At 38.9% G+C, this 21989-nt stretch overlaps 1 protein-coding gene across 15 annotated transcripts in view; it reads left to right on the top strand.

Annotated features, from left to right (window-relative positions):
* The first annotated feature begins 310 nt into the window (after positions 1 to 310).
* dlg2 (discs, large homolog 2 (Drosophila)) overlaps positions 311 to 21989 on the top strand; it is a 183525-nt gene continuing 161846 nt past the window's right edge. For 14 of the 15 annotated variants that reach the window (XM_067607245.1, XM_067607244.1, XM_067607247.1 and 11 more), the window contains exons 1-2: positions 1547 to 1742; positions 2703 to 2834. In XM_067607245.1, the coding sequence (XP_067463346.1) occupies positions 1712 to 1742; positions 2703 to 2834 (163 nt within the window). In that variant the 5' untranslated portion in view covers positions 1547 to 1711. Of the gene's footprint in view, positions 534 to 1546; positions 1743 to 2702; positions 2835 to 21989 lie in introns of those variants that run through there. The other variant, XM_067607239.1, reaches the window with a different exon arrangement.

Below are 21989 nucleotides of genomic sequence, written 5' to 3' on the forward strand. Positions count from 1 at the left end.
AAGGAAAATGAAATGTGCACAAAGAGAGTTATAAACATAAAGAGCCGTCTACCTGGATGTCCTGTGGATAGGATTTTTTTAGGTTGTTTAAAAATGTTGGATTTACTGGCGATTAAACCACTTCCATAATTAACCTTACCTGTTAATACTTTACCAATTTGTTTCTTCATTGTGTTAAATTGCCTATAATAGAAACAAGTGTTCAGGGCTGCACTTCTGTTCGACAGAAGTTACATTAAAGTATTGCCAGTGAGCGTATTATATTGAAAGCTAGAGACGGAAGTGGCGCCGTGTGTTGCAGCTAGCTTGCTGCTGGCTCTATAGCTGCTGCTGATGCTGTCACTTCATATGGCTCACACTGCTGCACAGCACCTGCTTAAAGCATAAAGAGATGTGGCAGCTCGAGGATTCACGACAGTGCTGCTTTTTATCAGGAGGCATTTCTGACGAATGCACAGTCACCATGTTACGGAATATGACAATAGATGGAGTCATTTGAAAGCCATGCGTTTTCTCCCACTGTTGGCAGGCAGGTATTTTCCTACAGCCAGGCGTCGTACTGGGAAAGCATCATTTCATTTGGCACTGCCGCTGGCTGCTGATTTAGCATGAATGCTAGCTAACTAATAGACAACATGCATGTTTATTTTTATGCGTTGAAGCAACGTTAACCGGCAACGTTTGAGGGTTTTTTTTAATGTCATGAATTGTCATTACCCGCCTCATGGGGGGCACACACACATCCCTGCATAAGTCACAACCTCCAGACAGAAACTCTGAAGTGATTGTTTCTTGTTAGCTTACATTTCCTAAACCGTTGTGGAAAGAAGCCGCGAGGACAGCTGACATTCTGAGAAACTACAAATTCATTTGGCGTCTTTGAAGTGTGGTGCAGGTTTTGTCCCGCGTTTTGGCTTGTAGGCAGGTAAAAGAAACTTCAGGTATGGACTGTCAGGTAGGATAAATAATGTGGAGCAGCTCTTCAGGACTGCCACAGCACACCGGCTTCGTGTTAACCCAGGCCAGTCCTCAGACCTGTCCGCTGCTCTCCACCACGGGGCATTAAAGCAGCCTCCACACACCCTTCCTCTGACTATGAGGACTTCGCTGTCCACCTTTTTGTCTCCAGCTGTGTAGTGTAAGCCGCCTGTCTGTCTGTCTGTTGAGGCTTTTTGAAGCAGCAGTGAAGCAGTCATGACAAGGCAGTTCTCCGGTCTGCCAGCCTTTCAGACAGAGGATGGACACAGACAGAAGTAACGCACAGTCCCATGTGCAGGATGTGTTAAAACCAGGGGTTCCCACACGTTTTCACACCAATAACCCCTGAATTACTCTACACACTCAGCAGACAGGATTTGATGAGACATTGCAACAGGGGACCTCATCTGAGCTTCTTGTGGATTACTGTCGGTGCTGTCATCTGGGACAGAGACACCTGTGATCACATTGTTCAACTGTACTAAAATCTAGTCAGTGAAATCAATCATTTACACATTTTTCTGGTCACAGATCCCCCTGGACCCCCCCTCCCCACCTCTCCACCCTCCCCCTCCCCGGACTCCACCTTGGGAGCCACAAGTTAAAGTTCTCTTCTTAGAGTTCTTGAAGCAAAGCAAAGTTGATTAAAACCCTTCCTGTTTTCCTCTAAGAAAGAACTTTTCGACCATGCACTGAAGACTGAACCAGAAGCCTTAGTGAGAGTCAAGTTTACATGGACTCAGCCATGCCTGTCAGAAAAAAAGGTGAGTGACTGTATGTGCCATACGTAACGAGAATTCCTCCAGCTTTCAAAGCATGTGAATACTTCATGTGCATGATAAGGATGCTGTAACATCACCAACAATTTGTGTGTCTACTGTTCATAACAGTTTAAACTCAAGGCTTGGCTGTAAAGCCTTTGGGTTTCCTTCAGCCTCAGAATATATACATTCACTATATGGTCAAAAGTTGTATATAAAAGTTATCATAAGTGATAGTGTACTTTTGGTCTGGTGAGGTTATTCATAGTGCTAGGCCCCTCAGTTCCACTGAATAGAAAAAAAATCAATAATGGTCCTCCAACTTTGTGGCAACTGTTTGTGTTTGTTACCTTTACCTGTTTCAACATGACAATGCCTTGTGCACAAAGCCAGCTCCATAAAGAAATAGTTTTCCCAGTTTGTTGTGGAAGAACTTGACTGACCCACACACACACTCCATCCAACACCTTTGGGATGAACTGGAACACAGACTGTGAGCCAGACCTTATCACCCAACATCAGCGTTGGAGCCAGGTTCCTACACCTAAAACCAGGTGTGGTGTTATGGAAGCAGATTAATGCCCATGGTTTTGAGATGTGATGTTCAACAATATGAGTGTAATGCTTTGGTGTCTGCATATTTTGTCTTGGCCATATTTTGTATATTATCCTGCCCTTCCTGATAAGCTGTGAGCGGGCACAGCTGTAGAGGAGCTACTCATTTTACTCATGTCTATAGTTACATACTTGTATGTTCTTAGGGCTGATGCACTTTTTGTTACACATCATAGTGAATATTGTCAAATAGATACAGAACCAATCAAAAGTTTGGACACACTTTCTCATGCAAGTGAATGAAAATAACATTTGACTGGTACTGTTTGTGAGGCATACATATATTATGATATGAAAAAATAACCAAGGAAACACCAAAGCCTGTCTTATCTGCCCCCTCCTCTGCAGACACAGCTCGAGCCTTGGGGCTTTTGGAGGAGTACTGCACTAAACTGAGGACACCAGAGGAGCAGCAGCTCAAGACTGCCATTCAGAGAGTGATGGGGATTTTCAAAAGCAACCTGTTTGAAGCTCTTCTTGGTGAGTCTGTGAAGCACAATAATCCATCAAGCAATTGGTATTTTCTGTCAAGTTTGTGGTTTTTAGAAGAAAAAAAAAAATTCAAAGCTGAGTCAGTTGCATTTTTACTGTCAATGAACAGACTCACCCATATCCACAGTTTCTCCCTCTATGGTGCTGAATCCAGTATGCTTCCACATAGTGCTTTTCCAGTGATTTGGTGTCATGATGATCCAGTTAGCAAGACTCACTAGTGTCCTTTGTTTTACATGAATGAAGTGAACAACAGTAGGGTAACAGAGCAATTGTGCATTTTGCGCCCCCTGCTGCAGGTTATGGTAGGTTGTGTGTGCCCCACAAATGCCCAGCCCAATCAGAGTTTGTTTCTTCAAGTTTTGTTGTTTGTGTTTGGTCCAAAAAGGAAACAAATCGGGAGGTAGATGGCTTAACAGTTAGCAGCAGCAGTGCTGCTTAAAAAAAGAAAGAGAAGGAAATTGATAATGTGAGCCTCATCGCATGAGCCTACTGTACTGTAACTCTCTACATTTTTATGATCCTACATTAGAAACAGTATGTATAGGCTGCACAAAAGCATTCTGGATGTTAGTCCATAATGTGCTATATTGCAGGCCTGACTGTAGAGTGCACTTGTGTAGCAGACAGCGGTCAAGCTTTAGGCTTCTGTTCAAGCGCTGTGGGTCGACCTCATGACCTCCATGCCACTTAAAGGCTTTGACCACCTTCCTCTGCGAGGGTCTGGAATCGTCATTTCCGAAACCTAAACCAACAACCAGGCCACGGACAGATCCCATCATGTGCACTGGTGACAGAGATTAAAGGGAAGTCATAAAATAGTCCAACCTGGTATCAAAGCATGTAGACAAACCATACATTACTGTACATCAGATCTTTGCAAGGCTACTGTAGTCAAGCTGCTTCAAGTTGAAATAATTTTAATATACAGCCAAGCTTGGATTACACTACGGAAACACTGTGTCCATTGACCTTGTCCCTGTGCTAAAGAAGGTTTTCAGATTCATTCTGTGTGGAAGAAAGCAGTTAGAATGACTGAAAGTCCAATTTAAAAATGTTTGACTCCTATTTTAAAAGGCTACTAAAACTGTTGTAAACATTGGCCAGATATGAGTTGGTCTCTGGGTTCTGTCTCGACACACAAACCATTTGTTTATCAGCCTTTCAAATGAGAAATAAAGTAACATGCAAATCTGCATCTGCCCTGGTTTTTCCACCAGTTTGCAGGACAAAATGAGACTACTGTCCATTGTTCAACAGCATCAGTTCTCCACAACAACTACAACATTGAAGACCCACTTTGTACTCCACCCTTCAGTATGTTTGTCTGAAGCAATCCCTACATTGTCTGTCAGGAACCACAATCAGCATTACTATCAGTCAAACAGCAGTTGCATGGATCTGTATGTCTGAGGCACTGTCACGTTATCAGAGGCTGACCACTCAGCCTAAGAGTGATTTTAGGATTGACACACTGCAGCAAATATTGCAGCTGGGACTGAAGTAGCAGCTGAAATATTTGGCAGGAGTGAGACGTACAGTACAGTCCAGCAGTGGTCTGTCTGTGTAACCTAAGATGTAGACTGTGTCACTGTTTCAGTACTGTTTCAGTGAGGAAGTCTCTTTGTTCTCTGCTGGACTGTGCGCTGTGGTTAGACTGAGGATGACTGGAGATGATGAGGTTGTAACATGCACCAAATAGTGACAAGCAACATTCTAATTTACTTGTCAAAAAGACTGTGAACTCAGACAAGTCGTGAATTATAAATGAGCCATACTGGCCACACCAGCTGCCACATCTGGCACATCTGGCACATCTGTCACAGGGCGCTGCAAGGATCATTCAGATAGCTGAGCTCCACCCTGACTGGGTGACTCTACACTGTGGAGAGGCTGATGTTCCTCTACCATAGTCCTGGGCTCACCTCAGTAACAGTTCTCCATAGCCTTGCCCTTACATAACCCACAGCTTTCTATCATTTATATTACTCTAACTGCATTGTTTGTTTTATCATTACATAATCATATATGGCACGTGTTGTTTGATTTTGAAAAATTCTTGTTCACTTTGACTTGATTTTCATATGACTATAATATTGCCACTGGCTCTATTAAGGGCTGCTCTGTAGTGCAGAAAAACACAGATGAAGTGTGGAGTTGTTTTCCACTAGTTAAATGCAGCGAGACTTGCTGTGAGACAATAAACCTTATTTAGATCTTGTCATGCTGGTCCATATAGCATTATGTTGCAGAGTGACATCATTTCCTGTGACTTCAAGTTCACGTATTATGGTGTATGTGATGAAGCAGTGTGAGCTATGAATTGACTACAAAGTAAATGCAGGGAGGCAATCATTTTCTGCTTTTGGTTTAGACCAGGGAAACTAACCATACACTGTAAGAGCGAAAGCAGTCAGCCAGTACACCAGAGTAGATACTGTTATGTATCTATGAGTAGGAATTATTCCTTATAATTCTGTTCTGCTGTAGCACTAGGTCGGTGTCACAAAATACTATTGATAACAGTAAATGTAAAGGATAGGAACTGTCTGCTCGAATTGTTTCATGTCTTTAATAATTAAGTTTGCATGATGTTTTTGTCTTGCATGTAAGTACCACCAATGTATGTCAGCCCACAGGCAGAAACCTCCAGTTAGCTGTATGTTTTTCACTTGTTTCGTCTGTTTTACTGGTTGATGCACTGTGCAGAGTATATTTCTGGACTTAGCAGCAGTTAAGAACAAACCACTCTTGTGCCCTGCTTTCAGCAGACCTGGAGAATTTTCTCCACATGGGATTACAAAATGATTTCTAATTAAGACAGAAGTTGAAGTTGAACCTCTCAGCTGCGTTTGGCTTTAAACCATCTGTTTATCTTTGGCATCCTTGCACACTGTTGCATATCTGTGAGAAACCATTTGCATGAGTCTCTCCCTTCCCTGTAATGCTTTCTCAATTTGTGTGATTTGTGACAGTCAACTAACTGCCTTCTGAAGCAGCCATGTTGAACTATACTTGATCTATCTCTGTAGAAATTGCAGACCTTCATGGTTCTGGGCTAAGACTAGACCAGTACCTCCATGCTTGCTGGCTTTCCTGCATTCTCAAACAAATCCTTAGACCCTAATAACTCATTCAGAAGCCGACAGCCCAACTCTTCTGCAACCTCTTTAAATTCTTTCATGTAACTCATTACTTCTGCTCTCCACTAGCTTACCAGGCTGGTCAAATAAAATTCAAAACACTAGTGCTGAACAGACCATGATCCAATACTGGAATCTGGTTCCTGTATTTATAATTTTCCTGCAACAACCAGACTCTAGTTCAGCCTGACTCCCCTCCCTTCTGGTGTCCCAGTGGTGAAATGATCCTCACACCTCAGTCAGAACTGCTGGCTATGCTTGTTTTCTGAAAAACCGTGTCCTGACTCTGCCTGTACCCCCTGATTTCTCTTGACCCAACCCTAATGTGAATAAAAACTGAATCCTGCACTTCAAACCTCTGAATTGATCTCTTTTACATAACCAGGGTTTGTGTATCCTTAACACCTGCACTAGTCATCTCCTGATGGGAGGGACATTTTTAGTTTTCGTTTCTACACTTATTGCTTTTTTTAGCACTCCCAGTTATCTGACTGCTTACCACGTTGATGCTTGAGAAGTATTTTTAGTTTCATTTATTTTTTCACCATCTTACACTCAGCATAATGCACACTTCAGTGGATTTCAGGTGAGGGAAAATATGATTGTGCTTTTGCACACTATTAATTTGAACTCAGTCACCAGCTGTAAAGCTGTGCAGTAGCACACTAACAAAATGATCTACAATAACAGAAGTTGGCATCTTGGGTTTTTTGCATTGATTTTGTTTTTATTTCAGGATATTTTGAACATTTGTGCAGGCTTTGATATGCACTGTGCTGTATAGGACCTTTTCTTTACCTCAGCTCATCTATGTTGGTCAAATGTTCTGTAATATGTAATGCAACACTTGGGTGGCAATTATCAGTAGATGTAATATTTTATTTTGTATGTTGATTTGTTTTGCATTAAGTTGTTCTGTTTTAGTTCTACAGTTGTTTTAGCTTAACAGTGTAATTGTATTCTTGTATAAGTTGTTCCCCACCATGCATTCCTCTTTGATCTGTTTTTATCTGATAGGCTGTATCATCTCTGATGGGAAACTTATATATCTGCACAAGGAAAGATATTGGCACACAGCTTACATTAACACTAATCAAACCCCAAATAAACAAGGACCTGCATATATTAACAAATTGTTTCAAATTAGGTAATAATCCAAAATAAACATTTTCTCGATAGTAAATATTAACCATGTGGACAAACTCCATTAGGACATGTTTTTAATTTAATGTGTGGATTGCATTGTAATGTCTAATCTTTCTCTACGTGCACTTTGAATGCTTACATAATATCCTGCAACAGATGTTCTCCCTGAACACGCTCATATGTTGCACTCATAAAGCTATAGAGCACAAGCTGTCATTAGTAAAGTAATATTGATCAGTTTTCATGTCTGACCAAAACAGAGTGAGCAATTTGGTTAACTAGTTGTCAGTCAGTTAGAGTGTTGTTAAACATTACAAAGCTTTAGTGAGAATGGAGTGTTATACACACTCGTTGCCACTCACTAGGCAAAGATGGACACTGAACGTCTTACCAGTTCCTTTGGCAGTGATGAGGAACAATAGGTCTATGCAATGTAATCAAACACAGTTACAACTCTGCGATGGAATAAATGCCTCCTGAAATAGATGTAATCATCTTACAAAGCATTAGGTGCTGTCTAATCTGGCCAGTGGCATGGGCGCCCCAGCTAAACCCCATCACTGCAGAGTGGATCCATGTGTGGATTAACCCATTCATCATCCCCACTACTCCTCAGTCGCTCATCTGCACAGTTGAAGGACTTACTGATCTGCTTCCAGCTTCATACCTCCTCTGATTCAGAGGGAAATAACTGTTACTACAGCTGAGCCATACATTTCATCAGAATACTTTCAAATGTATTTTTTTATAAGAGAAGACCTGCAGACCTAATGACATTCCCAACAGCTTCAGCTGCACTTTCTGTTTAGTTCTAATCAGCTGTTAGCATGCTAACATGCTAAACTAAGATGATGAACATAGTAAACATTATAGTTAGTTAGTTAGTTAGTTAGTTATTGTGTCATGCACATACAAGTCCCCAGTACATGCTAAACATCAGCATGTCAGCATTGTCATTGTGAGCATGTTGGCGTGCTGATGTTAGCAGTTAGCGCAAAGCAATACATGAACTGAATTACAGCCACATATTGAATGAGATGTCATGATGGTTGTAACATTTGTCTGGGATGTATTGTGCTTTTCTAGCATTCATACTTGAGCTTAGTACAGTATATCTGCTCTAGTGCTTTCTTCTGGTAGCTTAATTCTTGATTCCAATAAGGATTTTTTAAAGCATCATTTTGCTATTATTTTGCAATTAAGAAATGTCATAAGTTCATGTGATGTTTATATCATGGACAGTTAACACTGACTCAATTAAAATGACAGAACAGTGATGTATGGAGAAAACAGTGGAAAGTAAATAAAGTCTTAGTTTGGGAATAGAAAGCTATGCTTGAGCATTGCTCAATAGTGAGATTAAAATACAAACAAATTCATCATACATTGATCTGCTTTGATTGGATTTAATCCCTGTTGATTGTTGCAGATACATTTGACAGTGCTAGTGTAATATGTGATGTAAAAAGATTGCATCTGTTGGAGGTACTATGGAGTTTTAGGGGTTAAGCAAAGGACTGGGATAGCAATACAGAGCATTCAAGAACATACTGCAGTCATGAAACTTTATTATTGTTCTTCCACGGTTTGATTCATCATGAGATGGAGCATTGTAGAGACCTTAATTCTTTCACAGTTGACTGTGCTACTTCTCAACTCATATTGATGTAGATGCTGTCCTTAAAGGTCAGAATCAAACTTTTGGCAGCTTTAACTAGATAATGTTATACTGAATCCATTCTTTTCTGTTTCTTGCAAGGAGTCAGGACACCTGCTTGACAGCTGATTTACAGTCCCTCAGAACTGGTTCTTACAACATGCTGTCTGAGCACATCGGAAATCAAATGTGGTTATAGTTGTCATGAATGGCTTCACTCAAAGGTGAACGTCACAGAGAGGGGAGGAGATGAGACATATAATCACTGAAGAAAGAGATGAGGTATTGTTTAAATATGCAGATAACAGCACATATTTTAACAATAATGACAGCAGCAACACTACACGACCATGGGATACCAGGGTAATCAGGGTAACTTGGCTAAGATGGCTAGCATACATCCATGAGCAGTCTACACTTAAGTGGTGCACTGTCAAAATGTTCCGGGTGGAACTCAAGCGCTAGAGTTATTGTTCCAAACATTAGTGTAAGTCAGTTATTCAACTATTTTGGCAGTAATTGTTTGGGTCACAGAGCATACATAACCAAAGAAAGTCGCGTACTGGACCGAACATCCTGAACCAAGCGGTTTTGGACGAAATACATGAACTGTTACACCCCTATCAAGTCCTATACTTATACACAATTTTGAGGTACTTGCACTTTACTTGAGTATTTCTATTTGATGCTACTTTATACTTCCACTCCACTACATTTCAGAGGGAAATATTGTACTTTCTACTCCACTACATTTCTTTGACAGCTTTATTAGAATATTAGAAACACCATTTCTATTTCTAAACTATTTATTTAGTTTACATTGCATTTTAATTAGTCTCATATACTCTCAAGGTAAAAAGCTAGAAATCTAAATTCTGTTAGCTTTCTAGATAGCATTAGTCAAGTTCTTGCCAACTACTAAAATGTAAACTAGGCTGCATGTTACATGATATCATGTATCTTTGCTAACTAACTTTTTGGCTTACCATTCGCTATCATCAATCATTATTTATCATCATTCATCATTGTCTGCTCCACTTACCGCTGACCTGCTTTCTTTTCTATTCCTCCCCTTCCTTTCTCTTTCTTTTTTCACTCCCAGACGGATAATTCCTTTCTATTTTGGATAGTCAATGCAAACAAACTTGAGCATCTGTGACCAGCTCCATGACTCACAGAGACACCAATGAGATGGGGCCCCTAGGGGAGTGGTGGTGGTGGTGGTGGTGGTGGGGGGTTCCTAGCACTGATTGTCACTGTAATGGTACCGCAGTTAAGGGGGATTCCCACATTTTGAGACAGTGGGAGTCAGCCCTCGGGGGGCCCAGTAGCTGGGGGCCCTACACAGGCGCTTAGTTTGCTTACGCTTTGGGCTTGCTCTGATTAAAACAGTGTTTTTTTGGCTTTGACGTCTTACAAAAAGCAGTGTTTAGTCAGGGTCACATTTCAGATGTCTATGAGTTGTTAACAGCTCCACCAAAAAGTGATTTTTCCCTCTAAACTTCTCACATGGTTTCATTTCAATAAATGTTCAAATGATCCAATATTTCACCAACAATCAAAGATTAGAAAAAAACTGAAAACAGATTCGTGTATCAGAACTTTGTTTTTTCTTCTTTTCTTTGATTTATCTGGTGACCCTTTGGAGGGGCCCGACCCCTAGATTGGGAACCACTGGACTAAACTAGCTAACTGTATATAAAGTAGTTCAAACTAGCTCCACCTCCAGCAGCTTCAATAGTAACATGCTGCTCTAACACTAATGCTTAGTATTGATAATTTAATGATATATATATATATATATGTATATTCAGTCAGAGGGACCAAACCACTACTTTTACTGCAATACTAACTGACTAACTACATCAAGCTGATAATACTTATGTTTTTTTATTGTAGGAGGATTTTTCATTTACTTTTACTTGTAATGGAGTATTTTTACATTGCTGTATTGGAACTTGTACTTAAATAAGGATCTGAGTACTTCGTCTACCACTGGACATCAATGCTTATACCTGTAGCTGTTATTATTTATTTTATTCACATTTTACTGGGCTGCTATGGAGAAATTCCTTTTTCTCTTCTTTTGCATGCACAGAAAATTGGCTGTGCTTATTTTGGCAGTAAATATTTAGCAGTATATTGACCTCACAGTGAAGCATATGTTCTCAAAGCTGTGCTGAAAGCTGTGTTTAATGATGAACACTCTGTGTGCAACCTGGTCTGCTTTTGTATAATTTTGCAATACATTTTTAGGAAATTATATATTTTATAATATGGTTGCTTTGCATTTGTTCACACTGTGGCCCGCATGTCTGAATTACTTCCCCTTGGCGTTGCATTGTTGGGAATTATGTGTGAAACAATGTTGTTACTTGCTGTGTCCCTCAAAAGATCTCCATCCCATGCATATAGTAATTTCAAACATATTTTTTACTGTAACATTCTGACAATTGCTATGTACTTAAGCAGAATGACTATATTTTGTCTGAACTGCACTAAGTTTGTTATTTTCCTGCAGTATAAATTAATATCTAATCTGCATCATAGTCAACCTGTAACACACTCCAATGGCATGTGCTCACCTGAATTGAAGGCTCAGGTGGGACTGAGAGGGTACTGATCTCAGAACTGTTGTCTGTCAATATGCCCCACAAAGATTTTTAATGAGCTCTCTCTGTCATTGTCTGATGAGCAAGGCTGGCCCGTCCTTTTAATAGGACATGATTCTCTCTCTGCTGTCTTAGAGGGAACCTTCCTAGGAGGCTTCATTTTCTTTAATCTACTCTCAGTGTTAATTGAATCTTTCCCAGGCAGACTGATAATACTAGTGGGAGTTTACATCGGGCTACAGTAATGCGTCTGAAAAAATGACAGTGTGTGCTTGTGTGTAGCCCTTAAGTTTGGTGTCTCCTGGTATATACTGTATTTACATAGTCTATATATGTTAGGTCCAAAAGTCTGAGTCTGCTAGTCAAGATACTTCTAATTTGCATTTGTTTCGAATGTAATGCTATTTTTTTCATTACAGATGACAATATCATTCATCATTTTTGATTTCCCAGGGGTGTTATTAACAGTCACTGACCAAAATGCCTCCGGACGCAATTGGATAGACCTATAACTAATCAGAGCAATGAAACATGTGACGTAGCGCTGAACAACAGAAAAATGGAAACAGACTTTCACTAAATCCTATTGAAACTTACTGTGTGTATTTTTACAGTAACTAACTGGCAGCAATTGACAAGTAACTTATTTTACAGTAACTTTTATTTTACAGTAACTTACTATAATTTATTTTACAGTAAGTTACTTGTCAATTCCTGCCCGTTAGTTACTGTAAAATATAAATAAAGTAAACTTTCTGTAAAATACATTACAGTAAGTTTACTGTGTTAATATTTACAGTAGCAATATTGTAACTGTCAAATGAAACACAGTGATTTAATGATACTGTTATTAAAAATCACAGTAAGGAAATTGTAACTGTAAAATGAAACACAGCAATATAATGATACTACAGAAGTGTAATGCATTCACTTGAAAAAAAGGCCTGCTCTGAGGCCTCACCTCTTGCATTGACATCAAAACATGACTTTGATCCACTTAGCTCCATTTTCCATTTGTGAATGATCAGAAATCAAGCAAAATCCATCCACACGCAGGTACCATAATTAGTTCACACAGCCTTTTTAACAGCATCACTTGACAAGAAAAATTGTGTTCACTTCAACAAGTTTAATAAAAATGATCAACCAACAGGCAAATAGGTCAAATTTATTCCCTCTAAACTACCTATGGAAAACTAAACTATCCAACTTACCCTGGTCTTCTTTGTATACTAGTGGTGGGTACTTATGTACCTGTATACCGTTAGTCTTGAACCAGACAGTTTGTCTTAAAACAAGAATTACAGCAGTACTCTTGAGCCAATGGCTCCACCCACTTGATGACAGGAAAACAACAAATAGCTTAAAACAAAAAATACAACCACCAAACATGAATATACTGCTAAAGCCTAACAGGGGAATAGATCAATTCAAAAAAAGACCTGTTATGTGTGTAGCCAACCTCAGTTCCAGTGGCTGTTATGAATGAACCATAGTTGCAAGCTGGGAATGAATGAATGTCATAGACTGGCGATGAATGAACTGTTGCACCCCAACAGTGTCAATCTGCGTGCTCCAATTTCCTTGTTTGAAGCATTTCAAAATGATCCCAGGAATCCAGCATCAATTAAACTTTTCTGTGGATCAACACTTCTGATACTTTTCTGTTGACGAATTGTTGGGGCTGACTGGCAAACAAAAAAAACCAAATAAGCTGCAGGAGGCTAAAAACGGATAAATGACGCACACACCAAAAGATTCAGTTCCACTTCTGAGGCTCTGTTTACCACTCTTTTATTTTCTATATTTCTATTCTACATTCTGTACACCATATTTATATCAGTTGAACACTGGCTGCAAGTTTAGTTACTTGAACAAGCCTCTGATGAGTAGATCAAACCCACCTGAGTATCATCTGAACGCATGCTTCAATGGAAGGGATACAACTTAAGGAAATCTGACATTTTGAACAAAGGAGTTAAGCTGGTCAATGCCACAAATTTGCTTAAATGTGATTGCTGACCTAGAAATAGTGCAGAATCTTGTGTTTTTAAATGTTTCTGAATCCTCCAACTTTCTGATTATTTCCAGGTTTATGTGATATAATATATATATATATATATATATATATATATATATATATATGTTTTTTTTTTCTTCATCCACTTACACCCCTTTATTGCACCAGTTTGTGTTGACTTCCTCAACTCCCAGCTCACAGTTTTGCCAACTGTGACCATTATGTAACAAGATTAGTAACAGTCTGGACATACAGTTTTTACAGTTCTACAGTCTCTAGGAATGATAATATCAGTCTGACGGTGAGTCCACCACTTTGGTCTAGACTGAAATATCTCAACAACTGTTTGATGGATATCTTTGAGGAAATTTTACATATATCCAGCTGTTTGAAGTTTTTGGCCTTTAGTTAAACATCTCACCAATATTGGATGGATTGCCATGAAATGTAGTACACATATCCATGGTTCCACTTTCACTTTGTCCATTACTTTTGTTTATGACTAAATAGAAGCAAAACTACAAACATTCTCATCAGCCTCAGCTGTACTTTGTGTTTATTGCCAGTTGGCAAATGTTAACATGCTAAACTAAGATGGTGAACATGGTAAATATTATCCCTTCCCTCAGCATATTAGCACTATCGTTGTGAACATATTTGCATGCTGACATTCATCTCAAAGCATCAGTATGCCTAAGTACAGAGCAGATAGCATTGCTGTAGACTCTAACTCCTCTTTAATTATGAGCCTAGCAAATGGCTGAGATGGCCATTTACAGCAACAGTGCACGTTCACTGTGCATAGATTTGTCTACATTAAATCTCTTTTATGGACAAAACCAGTGTGTAAAATTAGTAAAAAAACATTTTTCTTATAACATAATTATTATACATTTGTTATCAGTTTTGTCTGTGGTGGTGCAATGCTATACACAAAACCTCCTGTGGTATGAACCATTGTATTGACTTGTATTTAACTGCAAGAAAACTTAGTATTTCCTCCACAATTGGACACACGCTTTGAGCAGACGTTACATGGTTGTAAGTGATGAATGACTGCAACTGTTATTGGTATCAGCCAAGATTTACATAGTCACCATATTGTCATTATTGTCCTAATAATGTCTAAAGAATGTCCAAATCAATAAATCCTATATCGTACTGATAAAATAATTTCAACAAATACACACTATAATAACATTAGATTTATCTCTTTTTTGTATAAATATTTTTGTTAAATTTCATGCCTTATAGCACTGGGTTTTGCTTACAATCTCTTACTAACCAAAACAATTTCATATTACTATCATATATAGATAATATATACATATCATAGCTTGATGTCAGGCTAACATGAACATTACATACATTCACATACATAAAACATAAATGTACATTCACACTTACAAGTATCAATATCAGTATCACATTCTTAATCTTTCTTTTGTATTTCTATAACACTGACATATTCAAATACAGTTCAAGATTTGGAAGTTTAAGACCTCCTTCTGTACCAAACTGTGACCAACAGTTACCTATAGTAAATAGTGTAACTGGATACGCTGAGGCTACCAATCCTCCAGTCATACCTTATAATCATAATGAGGTGAACTCTGCTATGGCTGCTTAATTGGCACATTTTATGTATGATTTAGTGTGACTCTTACTGTTCTATGCCATGTCAAAGGTTACAAGAATCACTGGTAGGTTTTAAGGGTTTCATGTGTACTTAACGGATTACAGGACTTCTCTGGAGCTTTAGATCAGATAGATCATCTGTTTGAGATGAGTCAGGGCACATAAAAATAATTTACTTCAGTTTATATTTATTCCCTCATTCTATCAATGCAGGCTTCTGTGTTAGTGTCATTTTTAACAAGATCACTTTTATATTGCCTGTACTAATGTTATCCAGTATAAATATATTTTAAACATACAGAATAACCCTTTTTAATATGGCTCAGTTGGATTTTTACTTGAGCATTTGTGTTATATCAACAATTCTCGATTTTCCTGTAGCAGCTGTGTTGTTCAGTTACTCAGTGGCCATGAATGAAACAGAGGTTGTTACTGATACATAGAGAAATACATTGAGATACATAGATACACAAAGAAATATCCTTGCTCTGTCAAGAATTGATGTAGAAAAGTCTGCCATCTAGTGGAGGGAGAGAGACTTTGACTGAATTATGTTAATGCATCTAGTATTTATGTCCTACCACCAGTGAACATGGCTAACTGTACAGTGAATGAAACATTTTGTATTTCATCCTGTTCATACACTGATAGTAGAAAGGCTTTTATGTACGTTTAGAACACATTCGCTTTGAAATCTTAACAACAAGCATCTCAACACCCGAACACTACATAAATCATTGCAGGTGTCATAAATCATCACAATTCTAACACTATTCAGAATTTAATCAAGCATTCTGGAGCATATTAATGTTAAAATCTCCACTGAAGATTTACCAATGTGAAACAATTAAAAATGACGTAAAGACACACATTTTAAGATTTCGATGTTGGATGCTGTCACCAAAATTTCAAGTATTTTCCCACCTTGCGAGAATCAATTAACTTTGTGTTGATTAAATAATACGCAGGATAATTGTTGGGGTACACATACAAGGACTGGGTCATACTTCAATATTACTATTTATAGACTTGTAGTGGAATTTGTTGACTTTATGAAGCTTTTGTGTTACATGTGTGTTCCATTGAACAGCAGTTTGACTATTTTATATGTGATTCTGTGCATATTTGTGCAATGTTGCGATGTCTCAGTTACATGTATTTTTCAATACTGAGTTAACTCCTCACACAATGATTACAACAGCATTCAATATGGATCAAACTATGGATAACCTTTAATTGCTTTGCCACAAAATGCATTCAATTACCACATCTTTCAAATTACCTGAATTGTTTTCTCACTCACACTTATCCGTCACTAAAACTCTGTTTCTGTGTATTTACAGTCCATTTTGCGTGTTTACATACTGTTTTAAAAACTATTACATTTATGTTCAAAAAGTTACTGTAAATGGACTGCACTTTGCTCCAACACAACACTGAGTGTCTCATTTCTCTCCTGGATGACCTCTGTGAAAGACTTGTGCAGGGTGAGGAAAGAGAGTGAGAGAGGACATATGAAGGACATAATGTGTAAATGTGGATGAGAACTCATGGCCAAATGCAGAAGACAGGGTTGACTAGTGCTACATATCTATATCTGTAGCCAACACATGCAGTAAAGAGATGCCATTCTTTTTGTTGTGATGGCATTGTGGTTTATGCAAAAAAAGACAAGAGTGATACATATTGTAATGCTGTAGGTTGTCAGTGTTTTTAGGTCATTGTATTATGACTGACAAATTTTTTTGTTGGGAGTTTAATGGTGTCAGTGTTCTGGTACAGGAGTTGATCCTGAGATGTGTATGAAATGTTTTATCGATGGAGCATTTTGGATGTGAGTTAACTGTTGTGACATGTGTAACTCAATGTAATATCACAGTATTGCTTTGAACCATACCACTCAGCTCTAAAAGCTTAGAGCTTATGTGTACAACAATAATGTCACCCTGCCATCAAAGAAATGTTGCATCTATTCATTAAATGTGGCAGAATTGCCATGGTGACTACTGTATGAGGTCATATATTGCTGCAGAAACAAGTAACGTGCTAATGATGAAGACAGGTGTTGAAATGTCAAGCATTCCTACTTGTGCCCACACAACTCAATATCTCAGTGAAGTTTCAGGCTGCAGACAGATTTAAACACTAATCTACTATAAAACATCTGCACCTGAGTTTTATGTGCAGCCCTAAGGTAAGGTGGTGTCGGAGCTCCAGTAGAGGGAGCCAAAAGACTGGGTTTACTGTTGTTTACCTCCAGCTTCATTGCTTAGTCTTTTTTCCTTTTGTCAGGAGTAGTGACAAGTACCACCACGTAAAGACAGTTTTTGAATTGTTTTAGCTTTGAGCAGTGTCCAGATTAAACCTCAGTGAACTCCACAGCAGTTTTAATCATGATAGTGCAAGGCATAAATGTGATTTACCTGTGTAGCTGAATAATGTGTTACATAATACTGACTGGTGTGCATCTGGTGCACTGCATGATCGTCATAGCAAGAACTGATGCAGATCTCAGTACTTTATTATAGCACACTGTCAGCTAAGTTATTCCTCCCACACTTGTGAGGTCATTAACACACCCACACACTTAGCGGACCCTGCTGCAATGGACTGTGCCTTTCCTCAGCCTTGTGGCTGACCTCACAGGAAATTGCAGCAGCACACGCGTAAGAGCTGTATGTTACTGTTTTCAGACTCCCATCATGCTTGGGGCGGTGTGTAGGCATGGAATTAACATGAAGCTGTGGGTTACAATTAATCAATTACCGTATTCTCCTAATTTAATTTTGTACCAAATTATGCCATGATGTTTGGGGTTGTTTCTCAGTCAGGGATATCTGTGTGTAACTGCAGTGCATTTGTCATTACTAGATGTATGCAAGTAACATCAAAGTCAGTGCATGATAGAAATAAGGTTGTGAAGAACTAAACATGGACTAGATATGGGGTAGACCCATAAATTATCAGATTGCTGAAGATATTGGTACTGGTGCATATGTTGGAAAATAAATAAAAATAGATTGCATAACAGAAATGGCAAAGATATGTTTTTTGGAACAGTGTCACTGTATGTCTACCAGAGTACTGACAAGCTTATTTTTCACCTGTGAAATGTTCGGCTCAGAGCATTGGTCACAAATCTTTCTGTATTTTATGTGACACAAGTTTTTAAAACTCAAATATAGTATTTACCTCAAAAATCCATTATTGTTTAGGCTATAGGGTGGAGTGGTATCAAATGTTCTTGGTCAATCATCACTTTGATGAAAATGATATCTGTAATCAATATATTACAGCATATGGCAAACTTAATCTTACATCATAGAGTTTTGAAACATAGTAAAAATATCTGCAACACAGTTGCTGCAGTGACATCTAAAAGAGTACACCACTGATTTAACACTCAGCATGAAGGATCAAAGTTGATGCAGCAGAACCAGAAATACAGTTTTTTAAAAAGGTTCCATATATTCTTCCTCCTTGTCAGAACCCGGTGCCTACATTACCCACCAAGCAGCATGACTGTGGACAGTTGGGTTGGAGATTCAGGTGCATCTTAGTAGTCGCTAATGTAGCTGGCAGCTGCTAGCCTCCAGCAGAGATGAGGAGCAGGCTACAGATGCAGAAGCTCCTCAGAGCTTCTGCATCTGTAGCTCCTACAGAAACCTCTCTTCTTTCTAACTCCACATCCCGAGACTTTTTTCAATCTCAAACCTGTAGTCTTCAGCCCCAACCAATGCTGACTCAGGTGACATCGCTTGGGACAATTTATCAGATATCACACAGCTCCCTCTGCATCCACAAAAGGTGAAGGGGGTTAGCTCCAAAGTTAGAGACAATGGGTTAGCCTAACCTGCAGATGCTAAACAGAGAAATAGAGAATGGAAAAATGTGTGATTCACTCTGTCCCAGATCATCCAACAATTCAGATTTTGTGAACAGTTTTCTAACAATACCGCATCACATTGCAAGGAGGTGATACAGGCCAAAAGAAATTAATAATTATGCTAATTAGAAATTTGGACTCAGTACTGGAAGTCATTATTCTCCATTTTTATTAATCACACTGTGTTAATAATGGTGTATTCATACAGTACCAGGATTTTCAAGAAAGGCACAATGATCCCAGTAATTTATAACACAGTTGGTGACAGTTATATTTCATCTGTTGTTCTCATGAAATAATGTCATGTCAGCTTTTGTGTTTTGCCTGTATTGTCAGCCACTCCGTATTCCTATTACATTCCCTCTTTTTTTGTATTAATGTCACTCAGCTTTAAGTGGATTCTGTTTTTTTTTGTCTTGGTATTTAATATGCTAGTCTCAGATCAGTGGCCTTCAGATGCAGATGTCACTGGGTGTCTTTTGGGTCTGGGGAGCACTGGGAAGTGTTGCATGATACTAGTACCAGATTGCAGGAAGACTAACATGCTGTTGAAGGGTATTTTTTTATTACAACTTGGATCTTATTTTTTTTTAGTTTTGGCAATCATCCCTATCAGAAATTACAACATTGTACTCATAAAGTTAATAGTTGAGATCTGGGGATGTGGCAGTATCATTAAAAAGACATCAGACAGGACAAACACATGCGCAGTGGAAGCCCTGGTTTTATCACAGACATTATTTGTGTGCTCATGCTTTATAAATAAAGTGTTTCAGATAATCCGGAGAAACTATTGGCTTGTTTACAGCTGTTACCACTGGTTTCTTGCCCTGTAGCAATGTTGCTGTGTTCCCAAATTTCACTTTCTATGTCAGGGGTGCTGGGCAAATCAGTGTGTATGTATGTCCTGGACATGAGGCGGCTCTCTAATTAGGTGCTTCAGATTTCCCCACAGCTGTCTGCGCCCTGGACACTCCCATTTTTATTGGTAGCATATAACCTAGACAGAGTTTCCAAGCAATGTCAGTGAGATGAGTGTGCAGGTGGGGGTGGCAGAAAGCTAAGCACCATGACTGAGAATTTATGAGAAGATCAGCATGTTAAGTTGTTTTGTGCCTTCAACTGAACAAATTGCTGAAGGAATGGATGGAATACATTCATTATCTCAAGAAAGAAACCTCCCAGTTATTTCACCAGCCACATTTTTATGCCTCTGCACTGGCAACAGTTGTGGCCAGCAGCTTTATGTTTTTGGGTTGTCTGTCCGTCCGTCCATCCTATTCTCATTAACGTGATATCTCACAAATGCCTTGAGGGATTTTCCTCAAATTTGGCACAAATGTCCACTTGGACTCAAGGATGGACTGATTAGATTTTGGTGGTCAAAGGTCACTGTGACCTCATGTCTGTCCCATTCTCGTGAATGTAATATCTCAGGAACACCTGGAAAGAAATTCATTACATCTGGCACAAACGTCTACTTAGACTCAAAGATGAACTGATTAGAATTTACTGTGACCTCACAAAACACGTTTTTGGCCATAACTCAAGAATCCATGCGCTAATTATGAGATAGTTTCGCACAAATGTCTAATAGGATAAAATGATGAAGTGATGACATTTTATATCCAAAAGGTCAAGGGTAAACTTCACTGTGACATCATAATGTTCTGCAAAAACACTTTTCTGACCATTTTTCAACACCATAACTCAGGAACAGAAGGGGAGATTGTGACCATATTTCACATTTGGTCAGATACTGAATTGGTGACACTAATCTTGGTTCCCACCTTGAAACTGTGGTGATTGTATAGATATTCTGTGCTGCCGGGTTTAAGATGTGTGTGAAGCATCCATGTTTTAGAATTTGTAGCTTCTTCGCAGCAACTTCCGTATCTGAAGCATCGTCTACTGTCATGGCTACAACTTGTTCCTCTGTCAGAATCAGCTTTCTTGGCCAAGCATATGAACACATACAAGGAAAATACACTCAAAACCTTTTATTAAATTCCTTCAAAGTCTTGACAATGAATATTATATGAGTCAGGACAGACACATTTGTAAACTGCAACTTGACTGGTTGGTGGAGGCATTCAGCAGCAAGGCTGTGTTTCTTGTTTCAGCTGTCTTTCTGTGCTCCCCATCTTCTGTGACACCAGCAATTCTTGGCTGCTTGACCGATGATTCAGTCTGAAGCACATTGAGTTTACACCTGTCGTATGAAATGTGCTGTATAAATAATTTGACTTGACTTGACTTGGCGTCAGTGTGTTTTTGGGGTTGACGTTGGGAGATGCTTTCGACTTGATAAAGCCCCCAGAGCCACCAGAAAGTCCCGTAGGTGGAACTGGGCTTCCTTAACAGTTCTAGGGCTGAATCACTCTGAAAGACATGCAATAAACAGGCTTGAAGAAACTCAGTGCTACATACAAGGCTACAAACAACCCATAATGCATCACTCTGTAAGAGACACTCCATTTAAAAAGAAAGCATATCTGATGCTGTGAATAATACCTTATTCTCTAGTTCTCAAATATAATACAAACCCTGCTTTTTCAAACGTAATTTCAAGAAATTACATTTTAAGCTGAAATCTTAAGGTCTGTGTTATTCTGCATTGTCAGGAGAGAAGTGGATTTCAGTGTCGTCTCACTCCTGCGATGTGTCAGCGTCCAGAGTCTCACACTGTTATCTCAAAGTTTACATGTTAAAAAAAAACTCCACTGCACTTGTTTCCATGGAGATGCCATGAGTAAGGTACCTGAATGTGACTTAGAAAAAGTTCAGACATATTCACCCAAAATGTTTGTGACTCCACCCAAACTGACTTTCACAGAAATCATAGCTGGGTTATGTTTTAAAATAAAATGAAGAAAAAAGGGTGAATCAGAACTCAAATTAATACAGTCATTCATTTTAATCCTCCTCTCACTGTTCGCTCAGTTTGGTGGTAAACCTAAGTGGAGTTAACCACCCACTCTGCACTGTTCCTCTGCTAAATTCAGAAACTCCTTCCTTTTCAACATTCACATTTTTGTCTC

The sequence above is a fragment of the Thunnus thynnus genome, chromosome 13, assembly GCF_963924715.1.
Source record: "Thunnus thynnus chromosome 13, fThuThy2.1, whole genome shotgun sequence".
NCBI lineage: Eukaryota > Metazoa > Chordata > Actinopteri > Scombriformes > Scombridae > Thunnus > Thunnus thynnus.